General features: G+C 38.3%; 1 protein-coding gene across 1 annotated transcript in view; it reads right to left on the bottom strand.

Annotated features, from left to right (window-relative positions):
* Positions 1–13,619, bottom strand: part of aatkb (apoptosis-associated tyrosine kinase b) — a 71,396-nt gene extending 57,777 nt beyond the window's left edge. Inside the window, exon 1 of the mRNA XM_036572030.1 lies at positions 13,076–13,619. Coding sequence (XP_036427923.1) covers positions 13,076–13,157 — 82 coding nt within the window. The 5' untranslated portion in view covers positions 13,158–13,619. The remainder of the gene's footprint in view (positions 1–13,075) is intronic.
* Positions 13,620–14,080: the final 461 nt, after the last annotated feature.

Raw genomic sequence — 14,080 nt, 5'->3', positions numbered from 1 at the left:
TTCTTGGAAAAGGAAAACAAGTGATAATTTAGGAAGAACATCCTTTTCATACCATGGAAGATAGTTTGAAGAAAATACATTCAAAGTCTTGGTAAATAGCTGTTTTATGTTAAGCTATGTAGGTATTTTTAGTGACACAGCTCATAGACCTGACCTGCAACTCTCACCCACTCACATTTAGCAGGCTGAAGAGTCTCTATGAAGGGGCACTTCTAGCCCTCCAATAGCTTTTAGTGCTTCATAAAAGTGGTGCTTTGCATTAGTGACACTGTGTCCTAGTTTCCCACTAAATTAAAAAGCAACAGTAAAAATGAAAAATTGTTTAAAAAGAAGTCAAGAAGGCCTCAGTGTTCCCAAACTTTTGGTGGTTACGTCTTTTGCATGTCTCCTTTTTTTCTAGCTCTGTTCTTGTCTCCCAGTATAGCAGCAGCCCTTGAGCGTGCTCAGGAAGAATAAAGTATTCATGCCTCCTCTCTTTGATCCTCTTATTCATGCACACAGTCTACAGCAGGCATGCATATAGACATATTCTAACTCAAACAGATGTGTGCGTGTGCATATACACATATGCTCGCTCCACAATCCTACACACTGCCCAAATATTACATAACCTTTTAGAGAAGCAGAAGCAATTAGTACACATCTGCGTGTCTCCTGCCTGCTGTGGGGATTGGCTGGGAGCCTCCTCGTGCTTTTGAGAAAGGGAGAACACACATGAAAAATTAAACGCTGCACGACAGTGGAGGGAGAGAATAATGACTCTGTAAATACAGGATAGCGAGCGCTGCTGCTGCTTTGATAGGGCTGATGAAAAGATGATTACAGGAGGGAGAAGAGGAAAAAGAAAGGAGGTAGATGGTATTAAAGTGAGGAAAGGACCACCAGGTTCAGCCGAGGGCACAGTTCATTAGTGTGGAAGTTTGTGGAAAAGTTTCAGCAGGACAGAACTACTTCCTGAGCATCTTGGTCTGGGGAAAGTTTTCCTTTCATTTACATCATAAGGATGAGTCTTTTGCAAAACTATTTGAAAATTGCAAATTACAGGAAACATAATTTCCATACAACTTGACAGTTATAGTAAGTCAAGCTGGTAATATAGAATTTGACATTCAGATATTGACATTTGTTGAACTGTGATAGATTGGCGACCTTTCCAGGGTGTTTCCTGCCTTTTTCCCAATGAATGCTGCCATAGACTCTAGCACCCTCTGCGACCCAGAAGGATAAGTGCCTTAGAAGATGGATGGATGGATGGATATTTGTTGAATCCAGAGAAAAATGCACATTTGAATGAAAATCTCCATTCGAAGGCTGCCTCCTCTGCAGTTCCTCCTCTACCAGTTTGTAAGTAACATTATCACAAATGATGACTACCGAATAGAAGGATGAACATGTCATGGCCATAAACAAACATGTTATTTAGAGTTTTAAATTGTATAGCGGACTTTTTAACAACTCAGTCAGACTTTTTCTGACAAGCCAACTTCAGATGTGGATACTTTATAGCACAGCTGCTACACAGCTACTGTACTTACCTGCACCAGTTACAGACACTGGATTTCACTGCAATCAGTGTACTTCTGCTATCAGTGCAGCCACTGCCTATGCCTATGTACCATTGTTGACAACCATCAGTCGTGAATCATTGGTTTAAACACTGTATATTGGATATGCCTGATAAATTATGCCAATCATTGATTGTTATTGATTTGAAAGACATTACATTGAAATCTGGTGTTTACTCAGGTTTTGTACCTTGTTCTCTATGAAAAAAAAATCTAATTTGATTTCCAGTCTCATCTGACAGCCATAAAACAAAGTAGTTCAAACATAATTGCCTGCACTATTTCTATTGTTTGTAGTAGTTACTATTGCACTAGTTTTTCCTATCACTCTAGCTATATAAGTTTAGTGATTTAGCCTATATTTGCATCTTTTTGTATCATTTTTATGTCAGAAAGGAGAAAATTTATAAACTAGCTATGTAGATATCGACAGGCTTAAGCAGGTTAACAAAGTGGAACCAAAGCTAACTCAAGCAGCAGTTTCAAGCAGCTGTTATATAAAATTTAATTTGCCAGCGAACTAGCGAATCAAGATAAGTAGTAACCAGGAAATAAGTCATCCTCTTTAGTTTTCTTGCCTGTGATATCTATTGAAATCAAGGTTTGTTAATTAGCTGATTAATTAGATCAGGTGTGTGTAATTTTCAAGAACCTGCCCAAAGAATGCTGGATCACTGCTAATAGAGCCTGGCCTGTAAATCTGCTCTGAAACACAGCAGTCCTCAACAACGGACTCTGACAGAACCCCCACTCCGTTATAGCCTGAGCTGGAGTCAGCGCTGTTGCTATGGTTATCAGCGAGTGCCGGGTGATTATGCATTTGGAGTCAAGCATTTCAGTTCTATCACACTGAGCTGCGGTTACCAAGCAGGAGTTGCCATAGAGACATAAAGGTGTGTATGTATATATATATATATATATATATATATGTGTGTGTATATATATATATATATATACACACACACACAACGACACAATTTCAGAACATGGTCTACACTGCTGGAAAGATCAGAGCTGGCCAAGTGTTTACTGGTCCATTAGCAGCATCTGAAAGGACACTGCATGGTTTGAGTCCATATTTTTGGAGGAAGAGCAGTGAAAGCACTTAAGCATGTTTACATGAGAGAGGAGGTCATTTTATGCAACAGCTAAAGTGGAACATGTACTCTTGGTGTGAGTGTGTATGTGTGTGTGTGTGTGTGTGTGTGTGTGTGTGTGTGTGTGTTTATGTGTGTGTGTGGTGCATGACACGTTTTTCTGTGTGTCTGTATGCTCTGTGTATTTGTGTGTAGGACAGCATGCGAATAAGAGACTGATGCAGGCTTTAATACCAGTAAAGGTGAGCAGCACCACATAAAATAGTGAGTAATTATATTTTTTTTCTTCCTCGTACAGTAAGAACAAAGCAAAATGGGATGGGAGGAGGGGGGTGTTGCATCTGCATTAGGATAGAGCCCCCTGTAATGTCTGGGTTGGGCCGACTGTGCTGCTTTGATTGTGTAGCCACTTCCTACTCTTTCAGCACTTACAGTAAATTTTACTACTTGTATCAAAGTTGCCGAGCTGATACTGTGGTTTTACTGATATGACTGGTCAATATGAATTGATAATAGTTTCTTTTACATCATTGTAGGTTCAAGGTAATTATTTTGTAATTATTAGATAATTATTTTGGATAAATTATGATGAATACAGTCTAAGTAAATTACTTTCTTTTTTAAAGTCTAGGTATTAAATGAGTAACTGTGTTGTACAAACTCCATAGAACTGTGTTATTATTTTGGGTAACATGATAGAACCAATAGGTCATAGCTTTTAATGTTAAAACTTTAAAAATAATAAAATATCTCATAAGGCAAAAAGGTAGTAAACACAAACATACTCTAACAATGTTTGAAAATAATGAGTTTTTGAAAAGACAGCTGACGATCAATGGAAAACTTTTTTTTTAATAAACGTGGTATTAATCATAATATAGCACTGATATTTATTGTATGTGTAAAGCTTGCTCCTAACTACATATATCGTAAAAAAGAAAATTCTTGAAAGTGGTCTATAGTGTGTCTTGGAATGAAATCCCTTTCATCTCACTTTAATGTTCAGTGTAATAACTGCACAGTATTTACCCAGTTCATGTTTAGAACCTGTTGGGAATTTCAGTGTATAAATTAGACTGACCTGGAAAGTGCCATCATGTCACCCCAAATAATCACCTAGTACTTTGAAGTGTACCTCACGCTTAGCTAGTTAATGCCTAGAACTTATGGGACTTCAAAGAAAAGTGATTTAACAGTAATTAATATTTATAATTGAGTAACTACAATAAATTATGAAGTGGCTACTGTGTAATGAACTAAATTAAAATGCATCCAACTATATAAACAGATATGAATGCATTACTGATAACAGCATGCACATCTACAGACACCATTTAGTTGCATCCAGAAAACCATTTGATCCAGAGACACTCAATTAGTGCATTAGGAATGGCTGCTATTCATGCATTTGCTGTGCCCTGTAGATGCCCAGGTATATATATATATATATATATATATATATATATATATATATATATACACAGTGTGCACATTTCTATTCTGGGTGCAAATTCCTGAGCTCACAATTTAATTTAAGATTTTTTAGAAAATAAGTCAATGCTTAAAAAAATCCCATCATGATTTGATTCAATTACATATCAAATTAAATTAGATTCCAAATTAGATTTCAGAATAATTTTTAAAAATACACTGAATACACAATGTCACAGGTTGATCTATATATGCAGTAGCAGAATATGGATAAATGCAGATCAATTCAGTCCAATTTTAATAATTTACTTTGAAAATAGCCAAAATATTCGAGCATACTATTTAAACATTATTATAATTGGCTGTAAATCGAAGCAGTTGAATCACCACCTTCAGATCAATGCATTATGATGCATTGGTCCATTTTTATACTTCTAGTTTTTATCTCATCTATAAATCTCAGAATGGTCTGTGAATGAATGAGTCAGATAGAATGACCACAGAAAATTCTGGACACCAGGGGTGACTGAACGACCTGTATTTCCTATTCCTGAATTTATTAATTTATTATTAATGATTTATTAATCAGAATAACAGAAATGGATACTGTGACATCAGTGTTACCACAGATACAGTGTGACAAGCATCTGCTGTGTTATCACAAATGACACGACTGCCATTTCACACCTTCAAACCCACACACATGCAAGAATATCAAATATGTCGACACTGTTTCTGATAAATGCCTGGTCACTCTCTTTCACATATCTGAGCCATCATGCCAAATCATATTTAATAATATAACAATATATGTATATTTTATATTGAACCACTTGCAGTTGTGCATTCAATGCTTGGGATTCCATTAGTTAAGCATATACAAACATATAAGCTATAGAACACCATTGTTTTGCACCATTATTATAGAGTACACCTCAACAGACGGCCTTATTTTGCAGCATATCCATTAAGACCTAAAGCATGAAGACCGAAATGATTTGAATGATTCCCTTTAATACATTATTGTTGTTATAGCTAAACCTTTTTGGTCTTTTTTTTCATGTTAGCCATCATTATGTGAACGTGTTATGAAGAACAGACCAACAGAAATGGTCCAAAATTACTTCAAATAAAAACGTACATTATGTTACATTACTATACATTAAAGGTAAAGAAGTTTATTCGTTCTCCTGCAAAATGACTGTATTGAAGACACATCTCATATAGGTTTCCTCCATTTGATGCTATCGATGTCCACAGTGCTGAAATGGCAGTACAGGTGTAGCAAAAGTGAAACGACAAATCCTTATTGGACGAGAACAGTTATATCCCAAGCTTACCATTACAGCCAAATGGCAGCCAGTAGAGACCTGAAACAGGCCGGTGCTCTGAATTATGTAGTTGAACAGATTTAGCATTTTGGGCAGCCATTATACCTCAAGCCAAACTCCCCCTGTCTTTACAATCTGCTCTCACAGCATTCTGCTCAGTGTGTGTGTGTGTGAGAGTGTATATGTGTGTGTGTGTGTGTGTGTGTGTGATTTTGCTGTGTAAGGCCTCTGTTTTCTGGGTCAGTATCATTTTGCAGCAGTTATGAATGACTGATGGATGGACAGACAGAATCAGAAACACAGTTTACCCCAAATGTAAAAGTTGATGCTATTAAGAGACCAAAATTATTCATTTTGCAGTCACAGGAGAGTCAAACTGATTTAAAGGCTTTAAAACCCCTCAAAATTCTACTATTTTTTTAGGAGTTTCCTTTTTGTTTTAGCAATTTTCTTTTATCATTTTCTTTGACTTTTCTTGATCATACCAAGACTTTCAACAATCACTCATCAGCCAATCACTTTTCTCAGCGATATATTTTTGAAAAAAGTAAGTGAGCCTGTATAGTCATTGGACTGTGGCATTATAGGACCTACAATTTAATTTTTATACATATTTTAACTGATTAATTATAAATAGCATGTTTATTACATATTTATCAAGCTCAACCCATTTTTTCCCTATTATCTTTAAAATGAGAGACATCGTTTTGTTTTCTTAAGATGCAGGACTACCCTTTGAGTTTTGGGACTCAAATGAGTGGCATGTGCGTGCCACTCCGGTTGAAACTGACCAAATGCTGATCAAAACGAATGCATGGCTAACCTATCATTATGTATTGTACAACCCAGAATCAAGTGTCTGCACTGAGATGCTCTAATATACTCAATAATGGGTAGCTCAAAAAGATGTGATAGCAAAATTTACATGAATTGGGTAAGGCATGTGCTAGGAAACATTTTGCAAAGCAGGCTTTATTACTAAGATGGAAAAGACTAAAAGTGAACATTGTCCATTGTTTTTTCTGTTTCCATTGAAAAGTTTTGACTTTTGGTTAAAGTCTTCATTCCCTTAGGAAGTTCTTCCTGCCACTGTAACACTCAACTCACTTATTATGGATCTAGACTTGGATTTCTATAAAGCGTCTCTGGGGCAATGTCTGCTGAAGAACAGGCTGTACAGATAAAATCAAACTGAAAGTTTTCTGGTATAGTGACAAATGCTGAGCTGTGAGACACTACCTTTATTAGATATTAGAGATGCTGTTTCATAGTATGGCAGGGAATCGCCACTGCAGTAAGAAATGACAATAACTTAACTGAGAAAAGAACAATGTAGAAAATTCTCAAAGAGAATATTTAAAAAAAAAATCAAATAAAAAAGGAAGTAAAGTCTCCTACAACAGCATTTTTAGAACTGTATTAGACGGTAGTGTTTAGTGTCTCAGTGGAAACCACAATGTCCTGCTACAAGGTTGGAATCAAATTGCATTTCTCTGGCTGTTACAGTAGCAGCAACTAATCACAACAAAAGACAGCTTCGATTTTAAAAATAAAGATGCCAAAAAGGGTTCTTTGACTTGATGCCATAGAAGAACAAATTCAGTGGATGGCTCTTTAAAGAACTCAGTTATAGCTTGGATGCATGTACAGAAGTGGCAGGTTTTTCAACAATAGAATGATTGAAAATACCAATTGACCAATTTATTAATTTGTTATTGTGTGTGCAATTTTCTGATAACATAGCAACATGTAAATAACATGAGCCAAGTAAGTGCACTTGCAGTGTATTTGAGTGCTGGTGCTTAACCTACACTAAAATGTCATAGCATAGTTGTGCAGGACTCATTGTGCTTGAAGAGTCCAAACCCATTACAAAACCAGACAAACAGACCGTATGTCTGGCGAATTGAAGTTTATATCTTGCGTGCAGGTACCGGTACAGTGGTACTGATACTGATGCAGTTTTATAGGCTGGGCAGATGCCAAGATTAGGCCTGGCCTATACATGACAAGTGACAGGTGTGACAGACATGACCATATAGGAATAGACAAAAATAGGCAGAACAAAGTATCTAGGTACAATCATAGTACAGGGACACACAGTACTGTACATAATAACATTTAACAAAGCACTTAACACTTTACATAGCAATATATTCCTTCATGCTAAATAGTGTACTTTTGATGTGGCACTTTAATTGATTCATGTTATTTATATATACATAACTGATTTTCACAAATAATGTTCTTTATATGGCAACTTTTGCTGATACAAAGCTCTGGAAAGGTGCTTGTGTAGTTTATGTGTTTATTTGGCCTGCATGGTGAATTCATCAGGTTTAAACCAAAGGGTTTATAAAAGCTGGCCAATTTTTTTGTAAAACAACTGGAAAATTCATGAACAGTGCATCCCTAATTGAAACCACTCAATTAAAAGGTTCTTTTGGGAACTAATGGAATCACTCCAAAACCTTTCTTTTCAAGAATGTGCATCTCTTTTGTCCCTTTTCACATGCTCTATAAACTCCTTAACAACAGACGAGATTTCTTTTTTCTTTTAATCTGTAGAGCATTCAAATCCATAGTTGAATGGCAGACAAACTCTCAAATGCCCTGGCAGATTGCTCACCTGCTCCCTTGAGTCTGCCCATCAGAAGCCTAAAACTGTCTCTCTTCAAAGCAAATATCTGTCTCCCTTCTCATTCAGTTTAAACTAATGGAACACTGTTGTGAATGGTAAGAGGCACAACTTTGTGGACCCACGGGATTCAACCCACCACCGCCTGTCCCGTTAAGATTTCAACAGCAAAAACAACAGAAGTTCTCTGAATAAATATGCAGTAAATATTTGATTGGCGAGAGAGGTAGCTGCTGAAAGATTCATGGCAAATTATGACAGGGAGGCGAGAGAGAGTGAGCGAGACAGAAGGAAAAGGGGAGGGAGATGATGGCCTGTTTTTCTCCAGCTGCTCTCTTCCTGCCATCAACATCGATTGACCAGCTTCTGCACACTCCTACACACTCTCACACACTCACGCACAAAATAGCTCTTCAGTGGGCATGTAGGCCAGCAGCGTGTAGAGTAACAGCCTCTCTTAAAATCAAACGTACTCCATAGAGTGAGGCGCAGGTCTCAGAACTATAACTTCAGAGAGGATATGAATGCATGAAACAAGCTGTGTTAACCCATCTGCTGGAGCAGAATATGCGGCGCCTTGTGAAATCAAAGGCCTGGCAGAGTGAGAGCTGATTTGGAATGTTTCAACTTCTCAGAATAGACAAACATACTAGCACAAAAACGTATTTATATACAAAATGGTTGTGAGGGAAGAATCTGGGCCAAACAGACCAAAAATCAGCTCTTTTGTAGTGCTGGAGTGCTGGATGGGTTGTAAGCACAGCTGTTAGCCAATTCAGGATTAAGAATTACTGATTACACACTGCATCACACTGTAAAGAAAGGAGTTGTTGTTTCTCCACTAAATGTTACTCCACATTTTTCCAAGTACCAGAAACTTTGACACCAACAAACTGGAGCTGTGCTTTTTTCCATTGGACAACTGGCTCAGTACCAACTGTTCCAGTTTTAGGGTTTTTGGCACCTGATCATGACTGGTATGAACATGACCTAATGGTACTTGAGAGTGTTCTTCTTGAACATTTGCAGTTGAAGCCAATGATGTATTTATGTGTGCATGTGCAGAACAGTGCAGCATATGATCAGTACATAAGGTAACTAGTAAGTATGGTAGCTAGTCAGTATGGTAGCTATTTAGTCAAATTAGATGCTTTAGACTTGTTCTATTACAGTGTCATAAAGTGAAATGACTAAAAAGATGATAATCGTTAACCTTGGTTATTATGACTGTTGTCTCTCAGGCAGATGGAAAATGTACTAGAACTAGAACCTTGAGTTCTGTTCGTTCCCGCTTAGGTCATATGTTTTAGAATGTGGAAAAACAGCCTTTGATACACTCTTATAAGGCTCTTGCTTTGGATGTACTGTTTTGGGAAAAACGTTTCATTGATATGGAAGCTGTCTGTTATCTTTAGGAAACCACAAGTGGTTCTTCTGTGGCTTTGCTGCAAATAACCTTTTTGGCAATAAGGTCTAAACTGATCTAGCTTGTTTACATTTCCTCTATTGCAGCTGTGCATCCCCATCTCTCTACCCTGTATACAAACACATCTACATATCACAGGTATGCTTTAAAACAGCCAAACAGGTCTCAGGTCAGCCATAGCCTGCTGTGACTTCTCCTCAGATACAAACATTCATAGTTTTACCCATTTCCAGGTCTATTTCTCTGCAATCTCCTCTAGTTCCTAGTTTATATGTTTGAGGCTGTGCCAGCCCTCCCCCAACCTTCTAACACAACATTTGTTGCCTTGTCAGACAGAACATCATACTCTCCTCTTAAGTGGCCAAGAGCCACCAGTGAGTGTAGGCTTCGAATCTTCACTCCTAAAGCTTAAGAACAGCATAATCAGTTTACATTGTTTTCCATGTAGTTACTGAATAGGCCTTACAATGTAATATGCCTGGCATTTTAAGAGGTTTAGGTATGTGTTAAATCAAAAGGAAGAGGGCAGCAGTGAAGGCAGTCCAGGCTAACTCCCAATATGAAATCTGAGCACTGGAAGCTGAGATAAAACAGTTGGCAAGTGTGGAGGTAAAGGTAATCAATAGTCCCTTCTGCTGAATGGTGATGTCATTAGTATTAGTCTTCTAAGAACCTAAAATTACTCTTATTCCATTTCAAATTTCAATAGAATCCATCAAAGAATTGATCTAAGTTGGTGGACACGTTGCTGTAAGTGGTATCATCTTAGAAGAACAGTTCTCAAGTCCATGTTTGACTGTCATGCCCATACCTATTCACTTTTCCTGAAATGAGCCTGTTATTAACACACCACTCATTTTAGAGACCTTTAAATCACGTTTGAACTATGTCTCTGAGTCACCTTCTAAATTGCGTAGCTTTGAGTCACAACAGTGTGTCATGTTCCACATCACTCAAGCAGAAAATATCCTGGTTGAACTGATCATTGTTCCTAAAATGAAAGTCAAAATCCAACAGGTCCCATAAATGGGATGATTAAAGTGTCCTACTGATCTATTCTACAGCATAGTGACCGTAGAAAAGAGTGGGAAGTTCTCAGTGGTCCAATCATGCATGAATAAATAAAAAAAATAAAATAAAATAACAAATCAATACAAGGATAATCCACCTGCATGTGATGCACAAAAGGTGGATTCAAAATACAACAAAGAAGACCAAATGTCCTCATCATAGAAAATGAAAGAGATAATAAAGACAGTAAGACAGAAAGAAACCAAAACACTTAGATGACAGCAGAAATGATTAGACAAATGTTCAGGCAGTGCTTTCTGGTCCTGAAAGAATCCAGCTGGACCACACAGCCCTAACCTGCCTCTAGGTCTGTCCTACATCAAACCCCAGCCACATCGTAATCATCAATCATCCCAATTTAACAGCGGTGAGTCAGAGCCGGTGAGACTCACCATCGTGACAGGTCATGACTAGAACAGTAGGAAGGGGAAGGGAAAAAGCCCTTCAGCTCACCTCTACCCAGGTGCCATAGCAAATCATGTCCATCAATTACTGTCTTTTTTATTTCCCCTGTCCAATCCTGCAAGGCACTGATTGTCTCTTGACCAGTACAGCCAGAGAACAGTAAAGCTTAAGTGACTGTGCTCTATAATGAGCTGCTGCCATGCAGAAGCATGCAGTGTGTCACATAGCTTGCTTCACTCTTTGTAGATCTTGGACCAAAGCCTGCAAACTCCTCCTGTCACCATAGGAACAATTTATAGAAGCATCAAGCACACAGCTGAGCACTGGATTAGATTGGGATGAATAATCACCATTGGCAACCATGTGGAAGATGATTCCCTGATGCAGAAAAAGATGCAGATTAAATCTAGTCCTATATAGGATTTTCAATGAATAGCAATGGTCAACAAGGTAATTCAAGCCTAAATCTGTCAATATGTGAGAGAAGAATCAGGAAGATGTTGAAGTATAAACACTTCCTAAATGGTTCTTGACTTGGAAAAATGGTTCTAAATACTTGCAAAATGGTTCTTCGAGTGTTCTTTAGTAAAGAAAATGGTTCTTTATAGAATCATGAACACTCAATGAGCCCTTTGCAAAATTAAAGGGTTCTGTGCATCATGGCAGCGTTCTTCGGCTTGATGGAGAATGTGCTTTAGAAGGTACCAAAAGGGGTTCTTCTATTGTTACAGGCTTGAGATTGAAACAATAACAGATCCATTTTTAGTGCTATATAAAACCCCTTTCAAAAAGATTCTGTATATAACCATCTTTAGCACATTCTCCATCAATCTGAAGACCCCTTTCATGATGCAAAGAACCATTTAGGCATGCAGAAGGTTCTTTGAGTGTTCATAGTTCTTTAAAATCCATTATCTTTGCTAAAGAACCTTGAAGAAGCCTTGAAGACCTTTACATTGTGTAGATGTTCTTTAAAGTTTGAAAACCTTCTTCACACTCACACTTTACACAAAATGCTCCAGTGAAATGTTCTTAGGAAAAGAAAAGCTGGTATTTATGGGACTGTTATGGGACATAGGAACCCTTTATTTGTAACCCTTTATATATCTTCACATTTAAGAGTGTAGCATTTGGTCTTTATATATTCTGAATAGAAAAAAAAAACAAAAAAACAAACAAAACAACTGATCAAATGCGTATTGTGCACCCTTAAAAAGGGATGAGGGATCCTTGAAAGGTGCCTTTGTAAAGGCAATTATATTTAGAACTGTGAACCATTTGTGTGCATAAACCATTGTGTGCATGTTAAATGGTTCTTCTGTATGATGGAAATGGATTGTATGGTTCTATAAAGAACCTTTTTAAAAGTTGTGGAATATATAGCACCAAAAAGGGTTCCACTATTGCTACAAGTCACAGAACCTTTTTTTGGATCTATACAGAATGCTTTTTGCTAGGAGTGTGGCATAAATGTTCTCTTGCAGGATTTGGAATGCTTGCTGGTTTCTATTAAACCTCAGCGCCTACAAGGTTTGACTCCTCATCAACTGCTAGTCATTATATACTCAATTAATTATCATTGTTCACACCACCCCAGAGGCTAAAGGGACCTGTCCAATTAGAGATGGACACTCTTACCAAGCTACTGGTCTCATCCTACCCTCCCCCTTCCATCACTGACCTGTGCATCACTGGAGAATCACACAACAATCACTGCTAATCCCAGCAGGATGTATGATGTTGTCCCTTTTTCATTAAATATCCAAAGACAGCTTGAAATAATTGGCTAAATTCTTAATAAGGCTTCTCTCTCTCTCTCTCTCTCTCTCTCTCTCTCTCTCTGTCATACATAGACTAGCTAAGAAATGTGTAAGGCAAGTCATAAAATGTTTACGTAATGAGGTAAAAACGAGCACCTAAAGCGCTTTACAGAGTATCGACAGCCTCCAGCCTCCCCACAGTTCTAAAGAGATGATTTCGTGCAAGTCTCTCCGCGGCGAGGAGCGCATTTTGCGCACAGAAGAGACACTAAGCATGCAAAAAGGACCGTCTACCAACAAAAAAGGACAGGTCTAATTTAATGGTTTGAAGCATAACTGAAAGCAACTCACCCGAATCAAAATGTGAGCTCAGCGCAAAGCTGGGGTTGAAATACGACGCAGACATGATGAGCAGCGCTAGAGCGGAGGGCATCCTCTCGAACCTGAAGATCCGGGTGGGTTTTGCATGAAATAAAATCGTATCAGCGACGCTCGCAGGATGAATTCGCGTAGACCCGGGGAACGTGCTATTCGCTCATTTTTCGGAGGTTTAAAACGAGACAGACGACGAAGCAGATGTGGCCGGATAATCCCACCATCAGTCCGTCACGTTAACGTTTGCCAGCGCCAGCCGTTGCATTTTTCCTCTCATATCTCTCCATTCATTCCTGTTGGCGGAGCTTCGCGCAGCTGAGTCTGTCGTCCTCTTTATTCGCCGCATGAAACGAGGCCCATGAATCATTTCCTTACAACGCCGGACACGAGCAACACTCACCGTGTCAGAGCGTCAACAGTCCACACCGCGCTTGTTGTAATCAAACCTCGCCTTCACGGTTTTCAGTGTAAGTCTATGGGGAGCTGTCCAGTACTGAAACGGAGCGCCATCTTTGCTCGCTTCACTCCTCCAGAGTGAATTCTGCGCTGGAATCTGTTGGGGGAGGGGAGATGCACCAGAAGATGGGCTTAACTTGGGCATGTGGCTCATATTTCATACACACACACACACACACACACACACACACAAACACACAAACACACAGGTCATATAAAACAAACACAGAGAGTGTTTTCTTTCATTTTTTTTTATTTAATACACTATAAATGAAAAGTATTTTTCATTTTGAATATATGCTAAACAGATCAACCTCCCACAGGATGTGATTCAAGATTAAATTAGTGCATAATGACACATCACACTCCATCCATCTTGTTAAGGTGTTTGTGTTGTGCATCATTGAGAGCACGTTTGTCAGATAGGAGTAATATTTGCATCTCATTTATGCAAGACTTGCGTATATTTCTGCAGACTTGCAGATGAGTGTATGTGTGTGTAAATGTGTGTGTCTACAAGGAGAT

This window comes from Colossoma macropomum, unplaced genomic scaffold (genome assembly GCF_904425465.1).
Source record: "Colossoma macropomum unplaced genomic scaffold, Colossoma_macropomum, whole genome shotgun sequence".
NCBI classification, from domain to species: Eukaryota; Metazoa; Chordata; class Actinopteri; order Characiformes; family Serrasalmidae; genus Colossoma; species Colossoma macropomum.
Note: the sequence above shows the minus strand (reverse complement) of the source record. Positions and strands in the feature narration are given on the sequence as shown.